The sequence below is a fragment of the Bombus bifarius genome, unplaced genomic scaffold (genome assembly GCF_011952205.1).
Source record: "Bombus bifarius isolate JDL3187 unplaced genomic scaffold, Bbif_JDL3187 scf7180000008026, whole genome shotgun sequence".
Classification (NCBI taxonomy): Eukaryota; Metazoa; Arthropoda; class Insecta; order Hymenoptera; family Apidae; genus Bombus; species Bombus bifarius.
Window position 1 is genome coordinate 1,031,836 of NW_022884399.1, and position 20,191 is coordinate 1,052,026.

Below are 20,191 nucleotides of genomic sequence, written 5' to 3' on the forward strand. Positions count from 1 at the left end.
TCTTCTCTAAGACATTTTTTGTTTAGAACAAATTATCTTCAAATAATGACATGGCTAATACTATCATCGTAAAGTGATCATGAAGTTATAGATACATATTTATCCTACAGTACATCTCCACAAAACCGAACATATAGTGACATTCGTAATTATTTCAAGGAAAACCATATTGATGCGCGTAGTAGGGAAGTGGGGACCGGACGTACCGAGTGGCTCACAAGGAGTTTGTGTTTTTAGTTTTACTTTTATTTTACTATGGCATGACGTAGGGCATAGATAGGCGAATGTAGTCCTCTGTGCTGTCAGTGGAGACGTTCATCGATTTGAACAATACCGATCGGTGTAGTGTAGACACACCTTTAGAATCAGTTTACAAAGGAATCCGTGTACCCGCCGGGTATAAATTTCAAGTCTCTACTGTTGGTATGTAAAGTCGTTCAGGATTTAAAACATTTAAAATAAAATAAAAGGGGCTTTGTTTGGATCCAAGCCCTTTAAATATCCAATATGAAAAGGTCTTGTTTTGAAAACTAATTATTTTTTTCTATCTCGATCATATACACTTTATTCATTCGCTTTTAATTTTTAAATTTCTTAAAAGGTAATAACGCACACAGATTACAATAAAATAGCATAATATACTATAACATAAATAAATATAGTACTTGGATGTTCTATTATGAATATATATCGTCTGAGAATCAATTTCCTTTTTTAGTACAGTAACAAAGGTATTACCTTTATTATAGGTTCACTATCTGAAATTAATCCTGTGATGCTATATAATATTCTAATCCCATTTCAACATTGTTCGAGGCCGTAATGAGCACATAGCGTGATCAGCTTTCATACTACAAGCTAGTTTTTATTTCATTTTTGATAGGATGCCGTGTGAAATTTTCTCATTGTAGGTGTCGTGAATTTTACCAAATATATGAATATGTAACAGCTAAAACGAAAATCGTGATAATTGAGAAATGCATTGCATTATGGTAAAAAATGGTTTTTCAAATAAATCAGTCTTTTGACTGCATAAAAAGCGACCCTATTTACATTTTGTATTCGTTTCATATTTTCGACAGATGTTTCACAAATTTCGGACATACATTTAAAAAAGTAACAAATACCTTCGAAATTTTATATTTCCATTGAAATGACAAAAAATATCTCAACGTAAGAAAGTTGTAGAGCCCGAAAAATTAAACTTAACATTTCTCACATGTTTGATAATTGTATATCATTCTCATATTACAAGTTCTAAAGTTACATCAGATATATATACATTTTGTTACATATAACTACAATTGTTATTTCATTTTATTTACGGAATTATTCACGTAACGTGCGTAATTCTTCTCCGCCAAATTAATTTAAATGCGCGTGTGAAAAGAGTAAAGAGTCAGAACAATTTACCAATTCAATGAAGGTTCATTTTCATGATGTATAAGCATTCATGCGTGAAACCTTAATGTCTGCTTTTATACTCGATGAAGCATAAAGTGCACTATAGAATTCAAATGAATCAAAATCGATTGATACTTGTAAATATATAATAAAATATTACATTATTTCAAATTGCATTATTTATAACATCATCCACCAATCATAAAACTAAGTAATGTAATATATTTTTTACATAACTAAAATAAGTACACGTGATTTCTGTATTAACTCTTGTATTGTTAAAACAATTTAAATTTCCCTAATGTTCACATGGTTTGTCGCGCTTAAAATTCTTCTGATTGAAAAATGTTCACTTCTCTAGATTGCCTATTTTATTGTAATAAAGATATATAGAATGTACATAATACACAAAACTATACACATAAAGAATTCAAAGTACCTGTTATAATATTTATCGGATTAAGTAAATCACTTCTTAATACCTATTTCTTTGTTCATAGCCCTAAAAATGTGAATCTGTATAGACGCATTACGCAAATATTTCTATCCATTTTTTAATATTTAGAAGATACCAATTTCATCTAGGATGCAATTTATTTACCTTTCGTTATTTTTTCGTAAATTTATTCCAAAATCCCTTAGAAATATGAACCAATTCTTTTCTGTTAGTTCTATAAAAATTTATTAATTAAATGAGATTCTACAAAGTTTTTGTCAAAATTAGCTACGGTATAGACATGTTACATCCATTGCATTTGAAACATATATATTTATAGCATTCCTGCTTTCTTATGTATTTTAAAGGGTGTTATCTAGAGTTTCAGCAAAAGGTTCTACCCCTTAACTTCATTTTCTCCGATGTTCATATATAAACTTGAAAATATAAATCACGTTATACTACCTCAAACGAGCAAAAATCTACCAACTAGAATATTGTTATTATTATTACTGTGGCGACACAGATCGTCAGAGCTAAATCGAATGCTGTCGCTAACAGGATCGACTATAACAATATTTTATCTTTAGTAGAGTACAAGGAGAAGCTAAAGAACAGAGAACCATATCATGCAGACTACAAAAAAGCAGTAAAATATGTGAATTAAAAAGAAGATGGCTCAGTACAAAAAATATAGTAATTATGAAATTATGTTTTGATACATATATATCCATACTCATAATTATATATTATAGAAATTTAACAATGTAATTATATGTTTCTTACAATAAATAAGAATATATGCTAGATAAATTTTATAACTCGATAATTCATTATATATATTCATTATACATCATTCGTTACCAATGATCCAAATGGATTGTACAACAAATAAAATTTAAATAAGAAGAACCTATCGAGAATTTTTATAGACGTTGAGGTTTCATTAATTAAAATGTGAAGATATACTTACATGTAGTATCGTGAACGAAAGGCCTGGGAAATATCGGACGAACTATGAACAGTGTCGCGAGAGCCGAGGCGCCGTCGGGCCCATCAATGTGTCATCGGTCTTTTCAAGTGCATAGTTTCGTGGAAAAGACCTACGTGACCCTGGCCACGAGCGTCTGCAGAACACGTGTGCGGTGGGCCTAGGAAAAGGGCAATAGAATGCGACAACAGTTAGTCGAGAAACAGTGTGCGAGTCGAAAAGCAGAGTGCGAGTCGAGAAACAGAGTGCGAGTCGAGCGGAGACGGAGGTTGCGAGTGGCGTTGCCGAGAGAGTGTGGATTGCGCTGTTTTCTGTACGTTTGGTATGAATAGTTCAAGTTAAGCCACAATCGTCTTTTCTGTCTGATTAACATCTCTATTGTCCACTCTTTGTGAACATATTACATCACGATATTACATATTTTTGGGGGCTCAGCCGGGATTGGACAAGACAGAAAACGAAACGGTTTAACGGAGCTATTGGAGCTAATTGTGAATTTACCGGTACGCGGTGCGGTAAAAGACGATATCGTTGACTGTTTAAGTTTGTGTTGTGTGAAAAATGGCCAACGTCGGGGACGAACGATTGTCGGGTGAAGAGGGTTCGACGCTGGAGGAGCTGAGGAATAAGCTCGCGCGAATGAACCTCCCTATATCGGGTGCGAGGTCAGTGCTGATTGCAAGGCTGAATCGGGCGTGTAGGGCTGGACAATCGTATCGTAAGGGATCGACGGGCGGTGAAGAGCTAACCGGTCAACGAGATTTAGAAAGTGTACAGAGAGCTGAGCGTGATTGTAACGAAGGTGAGGATGTTGAGAAAATGAATACGAAGGAGTTGAAGGAACGCCTCGCTAGTTTGGGTTTAAAAACGACGGGAAGAAAAGAAGATGCTTCATCTGCGGTAGTGAGGATCACCTGAGTGTTAAGTGTCCGGAGAGGGGAGAAGGTGTTAGGTGTTTCAAGTGCAGCGGATTTGGACATGTGGCGGCGAATTGTACAGCGCGACAAGTAAAGACTTACGTAATCTCAAGACCGGAGAGGAAAAAGTACGTGAAGGACGTGTCGATAGATGGCTGCAGGTTTGTCTCGTTAGTGGATACAGGTAGTGACCTTACGTTCATACGAGCGGATGAGTATGTGAGGTTAGGATCACCACCTCTGGGAAACTGCAAACTTAAGTTTGATGGTTTTGGTTCCGCTGGCAATAGTACCTGGGGCGAGTTCACAAGGGTAATGACGGTCGACGGGTACGACTTTACTGTCACTCTGCATGTTGTCTCGAATAAGGTAATGACAAGACACAGTCTACTCTTAGGTACCGACTTTTTAGACCAGGTAGAGTTGCGAGTCAAACGGGGCGAGGTGACATTTTTACGACTCGACGATCAGACCGACGGTCACGAGGACGCGCCGGATGTACTGAGGGTAAACGCGGTAGAACAGACCGACGAAACAGACCTGACACACGTACGGGAACCGCATTATCGTGAAGCGATTCGCGATATCGTTAGGGGGTATAGGCCGGAGAAGAAGCGAGACGTCGGAATAACCGAAAAAGTAGTTTTGGAAAGCGACAAGCCGGTAGCGCGAAGACCGCGAAGACTGGCGCCGTCGGAAAGAAAGGAAGTAGATGATCTGATGGAAGCGTGGATAAACGAGGGTGTCATCAAATCGTCAGACTTGGAGTATGCGAGTCCGATAGGTGTAGTTAGAAAGAAAGATTTGTGTGTGCGTGTGGCTAGATGGGCCTTGTTACTAGGCGAGATTACGTATCAGGTCATCGGCCGTCATCGGCCGGGGAAAAGTATGCAGCATGTAGATGCTCCGAGTAGGAACCCCCTGCCGAGTACTATGTATGTAACTGAGAGTGAAGACGGGCTGATTGCACGGTTGAGAAGGGCACAGAACAAGGACATCGAAGTCCGTAGGATTTTGGACGCCGCAACGTGCAGTCAGGCCGATGGGCAGGTAGTAAGAAACAATATTTTGTATAAGGAGTGTGAGGACGATGTGCTAATAGTAGTATCGAAGGCGATGCGGGCTCAGGTAGTCAGGCAAGCGCACGAGCGTGGGCATTTCGAGGTTACCAAAACAGAAGCTATGGTCAAGAAGGACTTCTGGTTCAAGGGGTTACGCGAAAAGGTCGAACACGTGGTGTCCAACTGCCTTGGCTGTAGCCTAACCCAACGAAACATAGGTAAGCTAGAAGGGAACCTGCGAAATTACAAGAAAAGAAGAAAGCGTGCGAAGCAGTACCTGAGGAAGGACCCGTGCACACCTCGATTTTATGAAACCTTGGGTCCTAAATGCCGAAAGTGACGCATCTGATGACAGCGAGATAGAAGGCAACATCTGAGGGCAGATGTTATTGCAGGATGGCCGAATGTAGTATCGTGAACGAAAGGCCTGGGAAATATCGGACGAACTATGAACAGTGTCGCGAGAGCCGAGGCGCCGTCGGGCCCATCAATGTGTCATCGGTCTTTTCAAGTGCATAGTTTCGTGGAAAAGACCTACGTGACCCTGGCCACGAGCGTCTGCAGAACACGTGTGCGGTGGGCCTAGGAAAAGGGCAATAGAATGCGACAACAGTTAGTCGAGAAACAGTGTGCGAGTCGAAAAGCAGAGTGCGAGTCGAGAAACAGAGTGCGAGTCGAGCGGAGACGGAGGTTGCGAGTGGCGTTGCCGAGAGAGTGTGGATTGCGCTGTTTTCTGTACGTTTGGTATGAATAGTTCAAGTTAAGCCACAATCGTCTTTTCTGTCTGATTAACATCTCTATTGTCCACTCTTTGTGAACATATTACATCACGATATTACATACATATATTTATATGTCCACAATTAATGAAATCTACTTTGAACATATTTAATCAAGGATTAATCCAATATATGCGTTAAATGAAAACACTTCATTTCACATTTTGTATATATTTTCTCATGCAGAATAACATTTTACTGATTATCTGTTCTTCTGCAGTCTGGAATTGCTCACCTTAAACAAGTTTTCAAACCCGATTTTAGCACAGATGAAGCCTCCTACACAAATAACTTGCTTTTATATGAAGAAAATATAAAAATAAATTATTACAAAGATTCTTTTATATAAAAGTATTTCATCGTCGTTGTAATTGGAAAATAGGTAAAATAACTTATTAAAGTAGCTTCTTACTCGCGGAACATTCTTTAAATTGTATAATTAATATTGTTGAAAATGACAACGTGAGTTCGTGCTCGCCATTCATATGCAGATGTGTTAGTTATAAGAAATAGTGACTAGAGGATAATCCTAGTTACAATCGATAGATTTAATCGATAGGCTTAAGATGCCTTTTTGTTTTCTTTTCTTTTTTTTTTTTTTGAGCCAGAACGGTGTGATAGATTTATCCATCCAATAAAATAATAACTATTCTGATCTTACCTCTGAGTATAGAAATAACAACAAATATAATAGTTAGTAGGTATACCATAGAATTTTGCATATTCCGCGTCAGTAATAAATATTTCAAATCGTTATAATTCTGATTGTAAATGTTACGTTGTTTTATCGAATTGTTTTAATAAATGTTATATACATATAATACTTACCACGTTTGGTTTTTAACGCACAATAGCCGTAAATAACTTGAATAACTATTCACAATAAAAAGCAATAATGTAACTTTTGATAAAAATTTTAATATACAGAGATTTTAATACCGGTAAATTATATTTTTTCTGAATAATTACAAACCATTAACTTATTTAGGAATAACAAAACTTGCTCACATGCACAGCAGCAATCTTTAGTTTTTATATACATTCTTCAATATAGTTTTCATTATATTATATTTATCAACATTTTTTAATTTTATATAAACGTCCTCATTCATTTCTTAAATGTTTAAAAAGTTAATAGTGATATTTATTTATGAAATATGTTAATAGTACTTATCGATACCCGAAATTAGAATAAAGGAGAAAAATTAAAAAATTGCAACTTTTGATAAGCATAAATAAGCATTTTATAATGCGCAAATATTAAAAAAACCGGTGCTCATTGGTTTTACATTGTTAAAATAACATTAAAAAAGACTTGATTAATAGAAAATGCATCGTCACAATTTAATATACAATGCAATATACAAATATGCAATATACAATAACAAGTAAGAACGTAAAAATAAAATGCACATATTTAACTTACAACATTGCGTATTAATTTTATACGTACTTATTTCCGATACGCATTTATTTTATAATTCAACGAATTAAAACATTATCATATTTTGTCAAATCTTAATTAATACGAAATATACTCAATGTAAATATATTCGAAAAAGCCTTAAAATATAAAAATTACATCATTTACTAATATCATATTCTGTAAATATTTTTTATATTATGCTTAAAAGGTATTGGAACGAGATGCGCTATTTATACATTATATGAGAATATTTGCTATCGAGTGTAGCTAAATTGCAATTAGGTTGTAACTATTATTTCAAATACGACAGCACCTTCCAACATATCCGCAAAGTCTAAATATAAATTATATGACACATATGGACAGAAATTTTAAAAATATTACAGAATTATGAAACAGCAAACGAAGAACCTAAGGATATTTGGAATAATATAGGAACAAAATAGGCAAAAAAATTAGTTGATATACTAGATTGTCTGAAATGTGTTATTAAATGCAAAGTCTGCCTGATAAAATATTAATTTTTATATGTGGATTATATTTCTAAGACTAATTCTGAAAGTAGGAGTACTTCTATGTCATTAATTATTTGAAATTTTTACTTATATCCCTGTTTTCGTTACACTGAATTTTTATATTACGATAATGTTTATATCTGTTGAAAGCTCAATTATCAATCATTTAATAATTGGGCGATCGGGAGTACAAATATTTCTACTTTTGTAATTCACTTCACTTATGAATTGAACAAATATTCAATCTTTAATATCTTTTATATAAAATTTATTATAAATTCGACATCATTATCAGTCATCCATTATTTATGTATTATTATAAAATTATTCCTGTAGCATATTTATGTTGTAAAATAATTACATATAGATCTTGTTTAATACTTTGTTTTCAGGAGAAAAATACAATCAAACTTTCTCATATAATGAGTATAAAGTACACATGAAACTTACGATATCATCGGTGGAAATGTCCGATTATGGAACATACAAATGCATATCAAAGAATTCTCTAGGGGAAACAGATGGCAGTATTAAGCTGTATCGTAAGTATATCTTTCACATTATATTTAGCCTTTAATAGCAAAAATGTACACTTCACGTTATTAAAAAAAAGACAGCAAGTACATTAGTATCAAATTACATCAAATATGTATTACAAATAATAATACAATAGTATATAAAGTACACTAAATACTTTATAAATAATTTGAAAAAATAAATTTTTAAGATATAAGAAAAATATCGTTTATTATAGTACTAGAAATATCTTAATATCTTCAAATGTTGTAAAATCGTAAAGTTCAAGTGAAAAGACTAACGAAAATGAAATATTGCGCTGACGTGACATTAAACTTAAAGAGATTAAGCAATTTGAGTAACATGACTTGAGCTATACAAATATTAGAAAATATTGAAAAAGTCTTTTACTAATTCTATAAAACAGTGATAACGTGTATACGCAATGAATAGACAAGAAGACGATAATGAAGTAAGTAATGAATAAAGTAATTATTGAAATCGTCACGATTCTTTTGATAAAAGGAGAGTGAACGGTATTCACACAGTGTGCTTTTAATAAATGAGTTGACGCGCGACCACCTGGTGCCAGCAACAACGCTGCAGTTTCAACAAAATGCACGTCGCAGAATATAGATTAAACGAGAAATATCTTCCTCCGTTGGTTTGTTCATTCTTAAAATACGATTTAATAAATTCATCGCACATTCTCTGCTTTACGTATGTAATTATAATTATAGATTTATAAGGCAAGTTTAAAAAAGGAAACAAGATTCCGATAACAAAGAATCAGTCGGTGATAAGACAATAAAACGATGCGAATTAAGAATCTTCATGTCATGATTCTATTTGAAATTATAATTATTTCGCGAGAAAAGCGAATTTAAGCATAAGCTTTTCATTTAACTTTGTCTAAAGCGCGTATTATCTATTAATGATAATATAACAAATATTTGTTTATTCCTCTGTAAAATTATATTTCATTTAAAAAAACAATAATTAATATTACTATTCCATTAAATTACGAATTTAATGTAAAAAATGTGCGAAGGTTACTATTACGCTACTAACTTTTGGACAAAAGCTTACGTCAAAGAAAAATAAATAATTCATTTCAGATACTCTCAGAATATCTAGGTACATGAGAATGAAATCTTTATATCAGTCTACAAAAGCGTTTGCAAGAATGCCATGTTGGCCGTTATAGAAGAAATACCTTCATCTAACGACCATATTCTAGTATCGATCCGAACTTTTCCTTGGTTAATAGGTTTCGCAAAGAAAGACCTTGGTCGTAACAGGTTTTCTTAAATCGAGAATTCTAGCTCGTTATTGTTCTTACTATTATTTACGTTACTGACGACCATTTTCGCGAAATTGAAGTCTAATTTTTAAGGCAGCCGCTCTTCTCTCTGTACGATTCTCAATATGTATGTATTTAATTGATGAAACTGCTTTGTTTAGGGCACCCATCTCCAATGATTTTAATTTTCATGTATGTTATTAAAGTCACCCTCCTGAGTGACTATTACCGTGTACTTTCCAGTACAATGGAAAATAGCAGAAATAATATTAATATTAAAACCTGGAAAAAATTCTGATGCAGTGAAAGATTTATCAGCAGTCAAATAAATTCTGTCACGGTTGAAAAATAGTACTTGAATACCAACTTGAACTTAAATGCAAATACGAAACAACTTAACAAATATATCATTTAGTCCGAAAAATAAATCAATCATTTAAAGAAAAAAGTACTACTTTACGGATTTCATCGATACTTCGCAAGCCTATGATAAAAAGTGACACGAAGGCTTATTATAACAATCAAAAAATGTGTACCATTTAATCTATATAGAATATTAAAATTTTATCTGAAATATAGATTCTTTACAGTGAGGTATAAGGAAGTACAGGCAGATGTAGTACCTATCAATTTTGGAGCATTACAAGGGAGTGTGCTTGGCCCAATGCAGTATATTTTACATGCCGCAGATATGCCAATTTCCCAAGATTGCCGCACAGTTATCTTCGCAAATGATACGGCAATCATCCACGCATGTAGATCTACAGAATGCATCAGACAATTCAGAGAACAGCTTAAATAATATTTAAGAATGGTTACAAAACTGGAAAATTAGAGCCAATGCAAACAAGTCAATCTATGTAGCTTTTATTGAGAGGAAGTGTATGCGTCACCTAATTACGTTAAGTAGAAAAATAATGCCTCCAGCAGACTTTGCCAAATACTTTCGTATGCACTTAAACCGTAGATTCAACTAGAGAAAGCATATCTGGCAAAAAAGGAAATCTAAATCAGCTTCATTTTAATCAACTTATATTTCAACTTCAAAACAAAAATGAATAAATGTATATTAAACTCATATGGACACATAGCATAAAACTGTGGGGTTTAGCGTCCACTTCAAATGTTGAAATTTTGGAACGATTTCAATAAAAAATCTTACGAATATACACGAATACATCACGGTTCAAAAACATTTACAGAAACTATTCCACCATATCAGTATTCTTACCAAACAACTACTTGAAGAGATATCAAACCGACGAGGATACAAGCTCTTCAATAATTCGGACGTAAAAGATAGATTCTAAACAATTTCGTGTAAAACGTACCATGAATTAAATTACAGAAAATAAAATAAATTACAAATCAATGAGTACATTATTTACAAATTGCACAAAATTGTACCTTATGTAATGATATTTGCCTATTGTTATCTTTTTTATAACTGGTTGCAGATAAATAAGGAGTAAAAGAAATATTTTTCCTCTTAGAAATGAAAGGATGTATAAACATTAGTGGCTGATCTTTCTCTCTTGAAATAATTTTTCACTTCTACAGGAGAAACGATTATTGTTTTTCATACTTTACGTTCTACTCGACATATGTATACATAAAATTTCATTAAAATCGAACTTCTGTTATCATTGTAAATTTTGTCATGGAGAACATGTAATTCTTAGAGTTCACCAAGTCCATAAATGACCTTGTATGTTCATCTCTTGTTTAAATATGTTTAGATTGCTATTTTATATGACATATATGTATAATAAATATATATATATGCATACAATTAATATCCAATTATTTTGTATCCAATTAATATAAACTGCACAAATTAAGTTTCACGATCATGTTCAATATTATTTAATACATTTAGCAGAAATTTTCGGATAGATATCAGAAAGCAATTTATCGTTTCGATAAAGTGTGAGCCTTTCTGTCCTGAAAATCGTATTTCCTGGAAAGTGGTGCGAGCCGTAAATCACCGATAACAGCCACTGTCACTCTGTTTTCTGACAAAAAGAATCCACGGCTATCTATTGAACTGTAATTGTAGGTTTTCTGGTTGGTCTACTCGTAGGTGGTACTTCTTAACTTCGTGGTTTAATCAGTCACCGACTCGATACATTACAACGAAATCAATTGAATAACTCTTCACTTGCGGTGATCGCGATTTAATACATATTTGCATTTTAAATTTTCCTTCCGATAGGTTGTCAGAGAAAACAAAAACCGAGTTAACCAATTTATGGAATTGGATAATAACCTTCTTAATGGCTACGAGAACCCGGCATAGAAGACCTTTCTGTAATCGATACTTTCATGCAATTTTCATGACGGCTTATATCGGGTGTCTCGCAAAATTCAGACAAGCTGTATTTTTACAATTAGATTAGACAAATGAAATGACATGAAATAAAACTAATTTTTTAACACATCTAGAGAGTACGATTTCTTTTGTTTTCTATACAAATCTAAAATCAATTAATACACTTATTTTTCAAAATTATTGATTTAAAAGTTATTCCAATTTTAAACTAGATTTCCTTTAGTTATAGAATTAAAATTAATAAAGTATCTAAATCTATTTTAATTCGATAGAAATAAGGCGGGTAGGGCGCATTAACACAGCTGATTCTTAGACAAATAGATTGTTACATCCAAATTGTTAACAGTATAGGTAATAAATTAACTCGTCTTTTTTCAAATTTAAATCTTTGGTTATTTCCTTGTTGTAGAGTGCATATAGTATGAAGAATATTCAAATAATTCTTTATTATTCTTCATTTTCCTCCTTAACCGTTTTTAATACATGAATGAACTCTCTACCTAAAATTTTTTTAAGTTTCAAATGATTTGGATATTGCTAATTCAATGAAAATACGTATTACCTCTTAAAATTCATTATAAAAGAAAATTAGTACCCAGTTTGATGGTCACTATAGCAAAGAATATTATATTAGCGTTATTTAGACGCACTAATACATAAAAAAGCGTAAAATTAATATACATATGAACAGTATCTCGTACTATTCAATTTTGTTTTATAAGATGTTTTTACATATTTTTTGATACATTCTTTTATAATTCAGAATAGAAGTGTCATAATATTTTCTAGTGTATGTACAAAGATTACACCTATTATAATGCAATTCCTATAATAAAGAATCATTATAACCTTTAGCCCATAAATCGTATTTGTTATAAAAATATTTATCGTTAGTATTAGACTATTTAAACCATTTATATATTACAGTTTGTCACAATTAGTTATATAATATTTAACGAGCTCGGGGTTAATATGAATAAATTTATAACTTAACTGAAATATTTGTAATGATAGTAATGATGTTTATAATAATAATAATAATAATAATCATGGTAATACTTAAAATAATAGTGATAATCTTACTACCTATGCAATAACAATCAATTATACGAATGTAAATTTAAACTCAAATTGCATAAATTTTGTTCAAAATTATGTATTTTGCAGATATTCCAACACCAACGACACAGCCGAGAACTACAACTACTACTCCAACCTCTACTAGTGAAGAAGGTAAGTGTATAAGGTGCACTAACAGAAATTTATAGTTACAATTAGAAGCTTTCGAAATTCATTACCGTACTTACCTACATTATACGATAGCATTACAAAAGATGATAAGGAATTTATAGTACGTAATTTCGTAAATTGTGCAGAATATATCAAAATGAAAATGAATGTAACGGAAATTCAATTACGTTTAATTTGTAGTTGAAAATATTCAAAATTCTCGACAAAGGCCAGAACCGAGTGTAGAACCTAGTCCACACCAAATAACTGATTCGTCGTTGCCTAACATCGGTAGAACCGATGGTAAGTAGTTTATTGTATTCCTTACAACAATTCATAAATTCTAAATATTCGAATTTTGGTTTCTATTGTAATACACAATTAAAATACGACAAAAATATCAAATTGATTGACCTTCTAAATTGAAACATTTTATGTTACAATACAAATTATTTTGGATCTTCTAACGTAATATGTATTAAATGTCCTCCAACTGGACTACTTAATAAATTTATTATTATTATTACATAATATATTGTTAATACACAAAGTGTTAATACAGGATATAATAAATAAGATATTTAATAGTGACATTTCTGATTGTAATAGTATAGGGCATGTATCGAAAATGGTAGTACAAGCCGAAAGAGAACGATTCCCCCTTCCAAAATAAGTGGAAAATATGGAGTAACAATTTTTGATACAATGAACAAATTTTTCGAGAAGATCAGCTATGAAGTTTCGCCAATTACACGTGCATTTGACACTTACGTGCATTACACTTAGATACTCTGTTTATGTTTGTAAACGTCATGATTGTGTATACTCTGAATTACTATATTAACAATAAGTTCCAATATTACATTTATTTAGTTAAACTACAGATTAATTCAAGGCGTTGATCGACGGATTATAGAAGCATGAAAACCTGAAATATTTCAAAGTTTCACTTCTTCAAACGCGTGTATGATGCACTATGATTATCACTACTGAATTATGCTTCAATTTACCTATGTTTTCTTTATTTTCAGCATAAATTAACTCCTTAATGTAATCCCATGAATTAAAATGGAGTGGAATTAAATCTGGCGATCTTGAAGCTCATCTTACTGTTCCTCCACCTCCAATCCAAAAGTTGTGTTGCCTGTTTAATACATTCCCAACTTTCCTAGTAAAATGTGGCAGAGCTTCGTCGTGCTGAAAAATTATTTAAGCGTGATAGGCAGGGATATTTCTTCCAACAACTCTGACAAACTGACTCTTATTATTTCTCAAGTGCACGCGTTCTTGATGAAACTTCATAGTAGATTTCCTCGAAAATAAAGTCTTGTATCAAATATTATCATTCTACCTTCTTTACTTACTTTTTCACGGGAAATCACTTCTTTTCGGCTTATACCACTATTTTCGATTATGTAATAAAACTCTAATACTATAACGAATATCAAATATATCATACTTATATTTGCATGTATTATTAAATGAATAGTTTGTAAGTATCAAACCCATTCCAAATACAATGAGAATTATCTATGGTGTATTTAACATAAATTGAAAGAAAACATGAAGATATTTCAGTATTACATTCTATAATAATTTCATTAATGTATTATAACTTGAGAGAATTAAAAATTAATAACATTCTATAAATCAGTATGTAATTATTAACTGTTAAATTGCATTTCCAAATGGTTAAATAATACGTCTATTAAATTGAATAGTAAAAAGTTTTGCTATAATTTTTCGCCAGATAATATTGTTCGGATTTTCTTTTCGTTAAAAACACGAAACTGCCATGTTTTATCTTGTTTCTATATTAAATGTTTTTAGATATTATTTTCAACAATTCTAGTTTTCGTTTCATCGTTACCATTGTAAATTCTAGTAACAGTTTCGGCATTGTCGAAACAAGTTTGAATATTCAAAAGCATGCAGTGGCGCTTATATGCCGTGAAACTTTCTAAATAAAAATCGAATTAAACTTGTCTCCTATAGTATAGTAATAGTACAGTTAGATTCTAACAACATGCAATGTACTTCCTAAACTTCATACAACCGTTCCTTTTTCTTTCAATCGTGGACATGCAAATCTATCTCTGAAATTAACATAAAAGTAATCGAGTAATATTATCGCGCTGGAACTTTTCTACTTTGACAAGTTTCATCGAAGGGAAACCGTGTGAAATAAACTGAAGCTGTAAAGTCGCGTGATTTAACATCTCTTTCACTTGTAATCCTTCGCTCCTTCTTGTTACAGGATTTAATTATAGAATTTGATCAGGAAGCGGAAGGTAAATGAAAAGTAGAAACGGCAGGCGTATTTTCTCGTAAATACGTTATCCCCCTTAGAAATTCCGCGCGAATTTCCTTTTAAATCATCACCTCGGCGTAATGCGCGAACTTACGCACAGCAGGGTGAGAAACTTTTTGAAGGGAAAGTTCGAGAGAAGGCGTGAAATTTACCCGCGAACTTTCAGTAACGCCATAGATCTTCTCCAAGGCGACAAACGCTGCGCTCTCAACGGGATTTTGATGAAATCCCACGCGGTTTATGAACTACCATGTCGAGCCGCGTCGCCTCAACTATGGAAAGTAATCTGATCTTTCGCTTGTGAAAGTTCCTCGCAGCTTTCCCTAGCGTTTCGCGTTTCTTCGATTGTAATCTATCGTTCAATGTGAACTTAAAAGTTTATGGTACTGGCAAACCTTTAATCCACTATTATTCCACTTTTATGCACTTTCTTTAAACGATTCCCAAACCATGTTCTATCCAAGCTTACGGTCTCATTCACGGAATTCCTTGTTTCGACAGAGATCAAAAATCGATCTCTCGGCGTTAGTAGATTCTTAATCAGTTTGTAAAATAAAGGATTGACAAACCTTGTTGAATCTTATTGATAAATGTTATTCAGAAACTTTTACAACATTCCAGAAAAAGGTTATAGATGTCGGAACAGCATAACACAATATTCTGTCACATTCTGAGTAATCGACTAGGATGTATCATGTATGAAACCATATTTTTCAATCAAAAAACTAAAAAATGCATCGACTTGATGTAAGAATTTGTAAACTATTCATATGTAACTATATAATTCTTCTTATTTTACGAATGAACGAAGATTATTATATTAAGAAACGATACTTTGTTTCAACAGTTGCTGTTTGACAATTATAAAAATTGTTTTAATTTCTATCATTCGTACCATTAAACGCTTCCTACAAACGATAACAAAGGTTTATTCTGTATTCTAGATCGATTTATGCAAAATCATTTTTACGACGTAGTAAAAAAATATTGTTTTCACAAAGTCAAGTGAAACTTCCCCTCTTGTGTACACGAATTATATACAGGGTGGTTGGTAACTGGTGGTACAAGCGGAAAGGGGGTGATTCTACGCGAAAAAAGAAGTCGAAAATATAGAATAAAAATTTTTCGTTTGAGACTTTGTTTTCGAGAAAATCGACTTTGAATTTTCACTCGGTACGCGTGCACTTTATCACGTCTCGTTATAACGGATCTCACTGTAGATCGTTGTCTCGATGGTAAAATTAAAAAAAAATAAAAAAAAATTTTTTATTCTATACTTTCGACTTCTTTCTTCGCGTAGAATCACCCCCTTTCCGCTTGTACCACCAGTTACCAACCACCCTGTATACGTTATAAATATATTTAAAAAAATATATATATACACTATACAGAAGAAGATAATTTTACTAGTAGAAGAATATCGTAATAAATATGAAAATAGATTCTATGAATATTTATTATTCTCCATGAAAAAATTGTTTAAAACTGCACTCAGATCAATTTTCACATTATTATGCAGATAATTATGAAACAGCTTTCGCCATTATTATCTTTATTTCTAAAATTTATAATTTAAATTTGTAATTTCTCAAATTAATAGGAACAACTAATTTACATTCGTAAGTATTACACAGACTGAATTTAAAAAAAAGTATTCTATTAACATACCGATGTTCCTTTTCAATATTTAACAGTATACGTTCCCATTTATTAAAATTCACAACACGTTTGTAGTTAAACTTGCAAAGAAGAACTACTGAAAAATAAGCAAGGCAGATGAACTTGTAGGGAGAACTATAATTAGAAAAGTAAAATGTTACAACCCAGCTAATTATGTATAAATGTGAAACGTAGATATGAGTAATTTAATATATTTACTTACAACAAAACGCAGGCACTTAAAAATACAGTTAATTTTAATTTACACCTGCTCTAATACTTTTTTTACGTAGCACACTGGAACAAATAATACTTTTCTTAATACTCTTAATGTCTTTGTTTGATTATTTAAAATCGGTACAGGAATATGAAATAGTATGGTATTATCATCATTATTGAATTGTCTTCTTAATTTGGCACAATCATCGCTATTCTTTGTAGACTTTATAAACTCAGAGGATTGAATAACAATAAAATAAATTCAAACTTAAAATAAAAGCACGAAATTAGAATACACGAAAAGTATCTATAAATTTTGTATTAAACTGGCATTGCTTTAGTCTAACGAAAAAATATTAAAATGCAGACAGCAAATGGCATGCATAAAATATAAAAGTACGCAGTAAAGGAAAAAGGAACAACGAGAAAAGACGAATAATAAGTAATGCCTTTGGCGTTCTATCAAAGACTATGTTTTTACATGCATTATTCTCATTAGAATGTATGATTTTTACCTTCTCTACCATATTGAAAGCTCGTTATTGATAAAATATTGTTATAGTTTCAAGTATTAATAACGAATGCCAAATTATTAAACATATTATTCATCTTTTATCTAATATTGGAAATCATTAATTTGCCATAATGGACATTAAAAGGATATATATTATATACATATATTTCATGCATATATTGTACATGTATAAATGTATAAATATGTATAAATATATATATATATATATATGTATATATATATATATATACATGTGTCAAAGCATGAATATATTAAAACATAAAAAATATAACTATCGACGAATGATCAGGTATAGATGAATTCGATAAAAAACAATTTTATCAGAGTTTCTAATATATCAATCACTTTTTCTCAGATATACGGCTTCATGGTAGGGCGAACAGCGGTAGCTATAACGATGGTGAAAACGCTGTAGTAACAAAAGGACGAAAAAGCATCGACGGCGAGGTACGACCACGAAGAATCGACAACACGGCACAATCGATGTCATCCAGGGGTTCTAGTTTGAATTTTCTGGTACAATCTACAGCGGCCATCTGCATAATCCTACTATCTGCCCTGTCGTAGTCATGTCAGTGTCTACCAGCGAAAAGAACGGTTATTCGAGGAAAATCCTTCGGGGATCAAGATTCGTCCTGTTCATCGTCATTTATCTCATCCGCGAAAGGGATCAATTAATGGGTGTGCTTCGATGCCGCAAATTTATCGACAACTATTGCCTTTGTCGTCGTTGTGACTGAAATCAACGAAACAGTTTTTCTTGCTGCAAACTTTGCACTAAAGTTTGCAAATTAGGCCATTAATGGAATTTCTAGTAATACCACTGACGAGATACTGCGCCTCGTCGGTGATAATACATTTGAATACTTGTACCAGATATTCGGCAATGTGATTACACCTTTGCGTATTCGCAGAAGTTCGTAGACTCTAGCTGTAACTAACAAATTGTACAATTCACTTAGTAATCTGCTCGTTACACGTAATTCATCTGTGAATAACCATTTTAAGTTTTTTGAAAATTTAGATTATAATTTAAGTTAAATAGCTATTTTTTTTTCCTAGCTATTCTTAGTTATTCTTGTTAGAAATACAGATGTTATTCTGTGTCCAAGATTATATATATATATATACACAATAATTAGTTTATATTCAATTTTCTTTCCATTGTAATCTATGTTATTTTAGTAATAGAACAATTAATTTTATTTGTAGATCTCGTTTATTTGTAACGCATATTAGCTTGATTACACTCAACCTTCGTAAATGAACGAATTTATAAATATGGAGTATTTTATATGCTTTACAGCAAAAAGAAATTGTTTTCTCTAGAAATCAGTAGTAACCATAACGCTAAATCTATTGAATTTGCTAATATGATCAATAGAAGACAGTATAAACATATTGTTGTAAATGTAGTTGAATACAAACTTTTATATAAAATTTATGTACATTAATACTCACTTTGACGTATTAGTATTTGTTAAAAAATGGCAACCAAGAAACATTAACATTAATATTCAATAATATTCATATTTTCATTCCTCTTATTCGATAAAGAAATCATAATTACTGTTATTGACATTTTATCTGTTCGATCAATAAGCATCGTTTGCTTTTGAACAATTATATATACAGAATACAACTCATTTATTTTAAATTATTTAAAACATTAATTATTATAAAAGCATATCGTTTGCAATATACTTTTATACAGTAGAGCCGCGTTAATTGAATGCGATACGGATTCAATGACTTGTTAGAATCAATGAATCCATAGAAAATGTTTAGAAATCCGAATGAATAAAAGAAATTATTGTTGATCGATGATTTGTCGCTTCGAAGTGATAAATTGAAGTAAGTAAAATCTTTCTAATTGCTATTTTCTTGAATCAATTGAAGGAGTAGAGATATCTGCTGTCAAATTAACGAATCCGTCCAGGACGTGCAATTATCACGGCCCTATTGTAAATCAGGTTTAATATACTGCTGGCATGTCATGTTCTTTCACTCATACATATACTCGTATTGAGCTTGAGCAATATTTAGGTAAAATATTTGAAAAATAATTATTTTAGTATCACCTTATTTGATTAGATACTGTTTCTTATGCTTACTAGTATATATTTCCCCTTAACTTTTAATATAAGCAAATGTTCTTCCTCCAAATTATTTGATTACTTATTAAATGAAATAGATATTTATTTCTTTTTATATGTTGCATTCGAGTAAATATTTCGTGAAATAATATTCGAAATAATTTCTGACTTTATTATATCGATATTATCAACTACGTCAGAAATACTGATATTTTTCACAGTATCTCATGTGCGTATTATTTAAAAATAACTGGAGTTAAAACAATTCCATAACAAATATATAACAAATGTTGCGTTTGTAAAATAATATTCAGCTGTATTATTTATAACTTAAATATATACACGATAGAATATTTGAAATTGGAAGAATCGAGATATTGTACAGATAATTACGATATGTCTGAAATGAAAATAACAAAGTAAATGAAATGATTCGTTGTTTACAAATTTTTTATTTTTAT

The 20,191-nt window shown here is 31.8% G+C and overlaps 1 protein-coding gene across 1 annotated transcript in view; it reads left to right on the top strand.

The window, feature by feature from the left end:
- Positions 1-18,647, top strand: part of LOC117207288 (neurotrimin-like) — a 259,977-nt gene extending 241,330 nt beyond the window's left edge. The window contains exons 7-10 of the mRNA XM_033447337.1: positions 7,922-8,071; positions 12,848-12,913; positions 13,112-13,213; positions 17,990-18,647. Of these exons, the coding sequence (XP_033303228.1) occupies positions 7,922-8,071; positions 12,848-12,913; positions 13,112-13,213; positions 17,990-18,201 (530 nt within the window). The 3' untranslated portion in view covers positions 18,202-18,647. The remainder of the gene's footprint in view (positions 1-7,921; positions 8,072-12,847; positions 12,914-13,111; positions 13,214-17,989) is intronic.
- Positions 18,648-20,191: the final 1,544 nt, after the last annotated feature.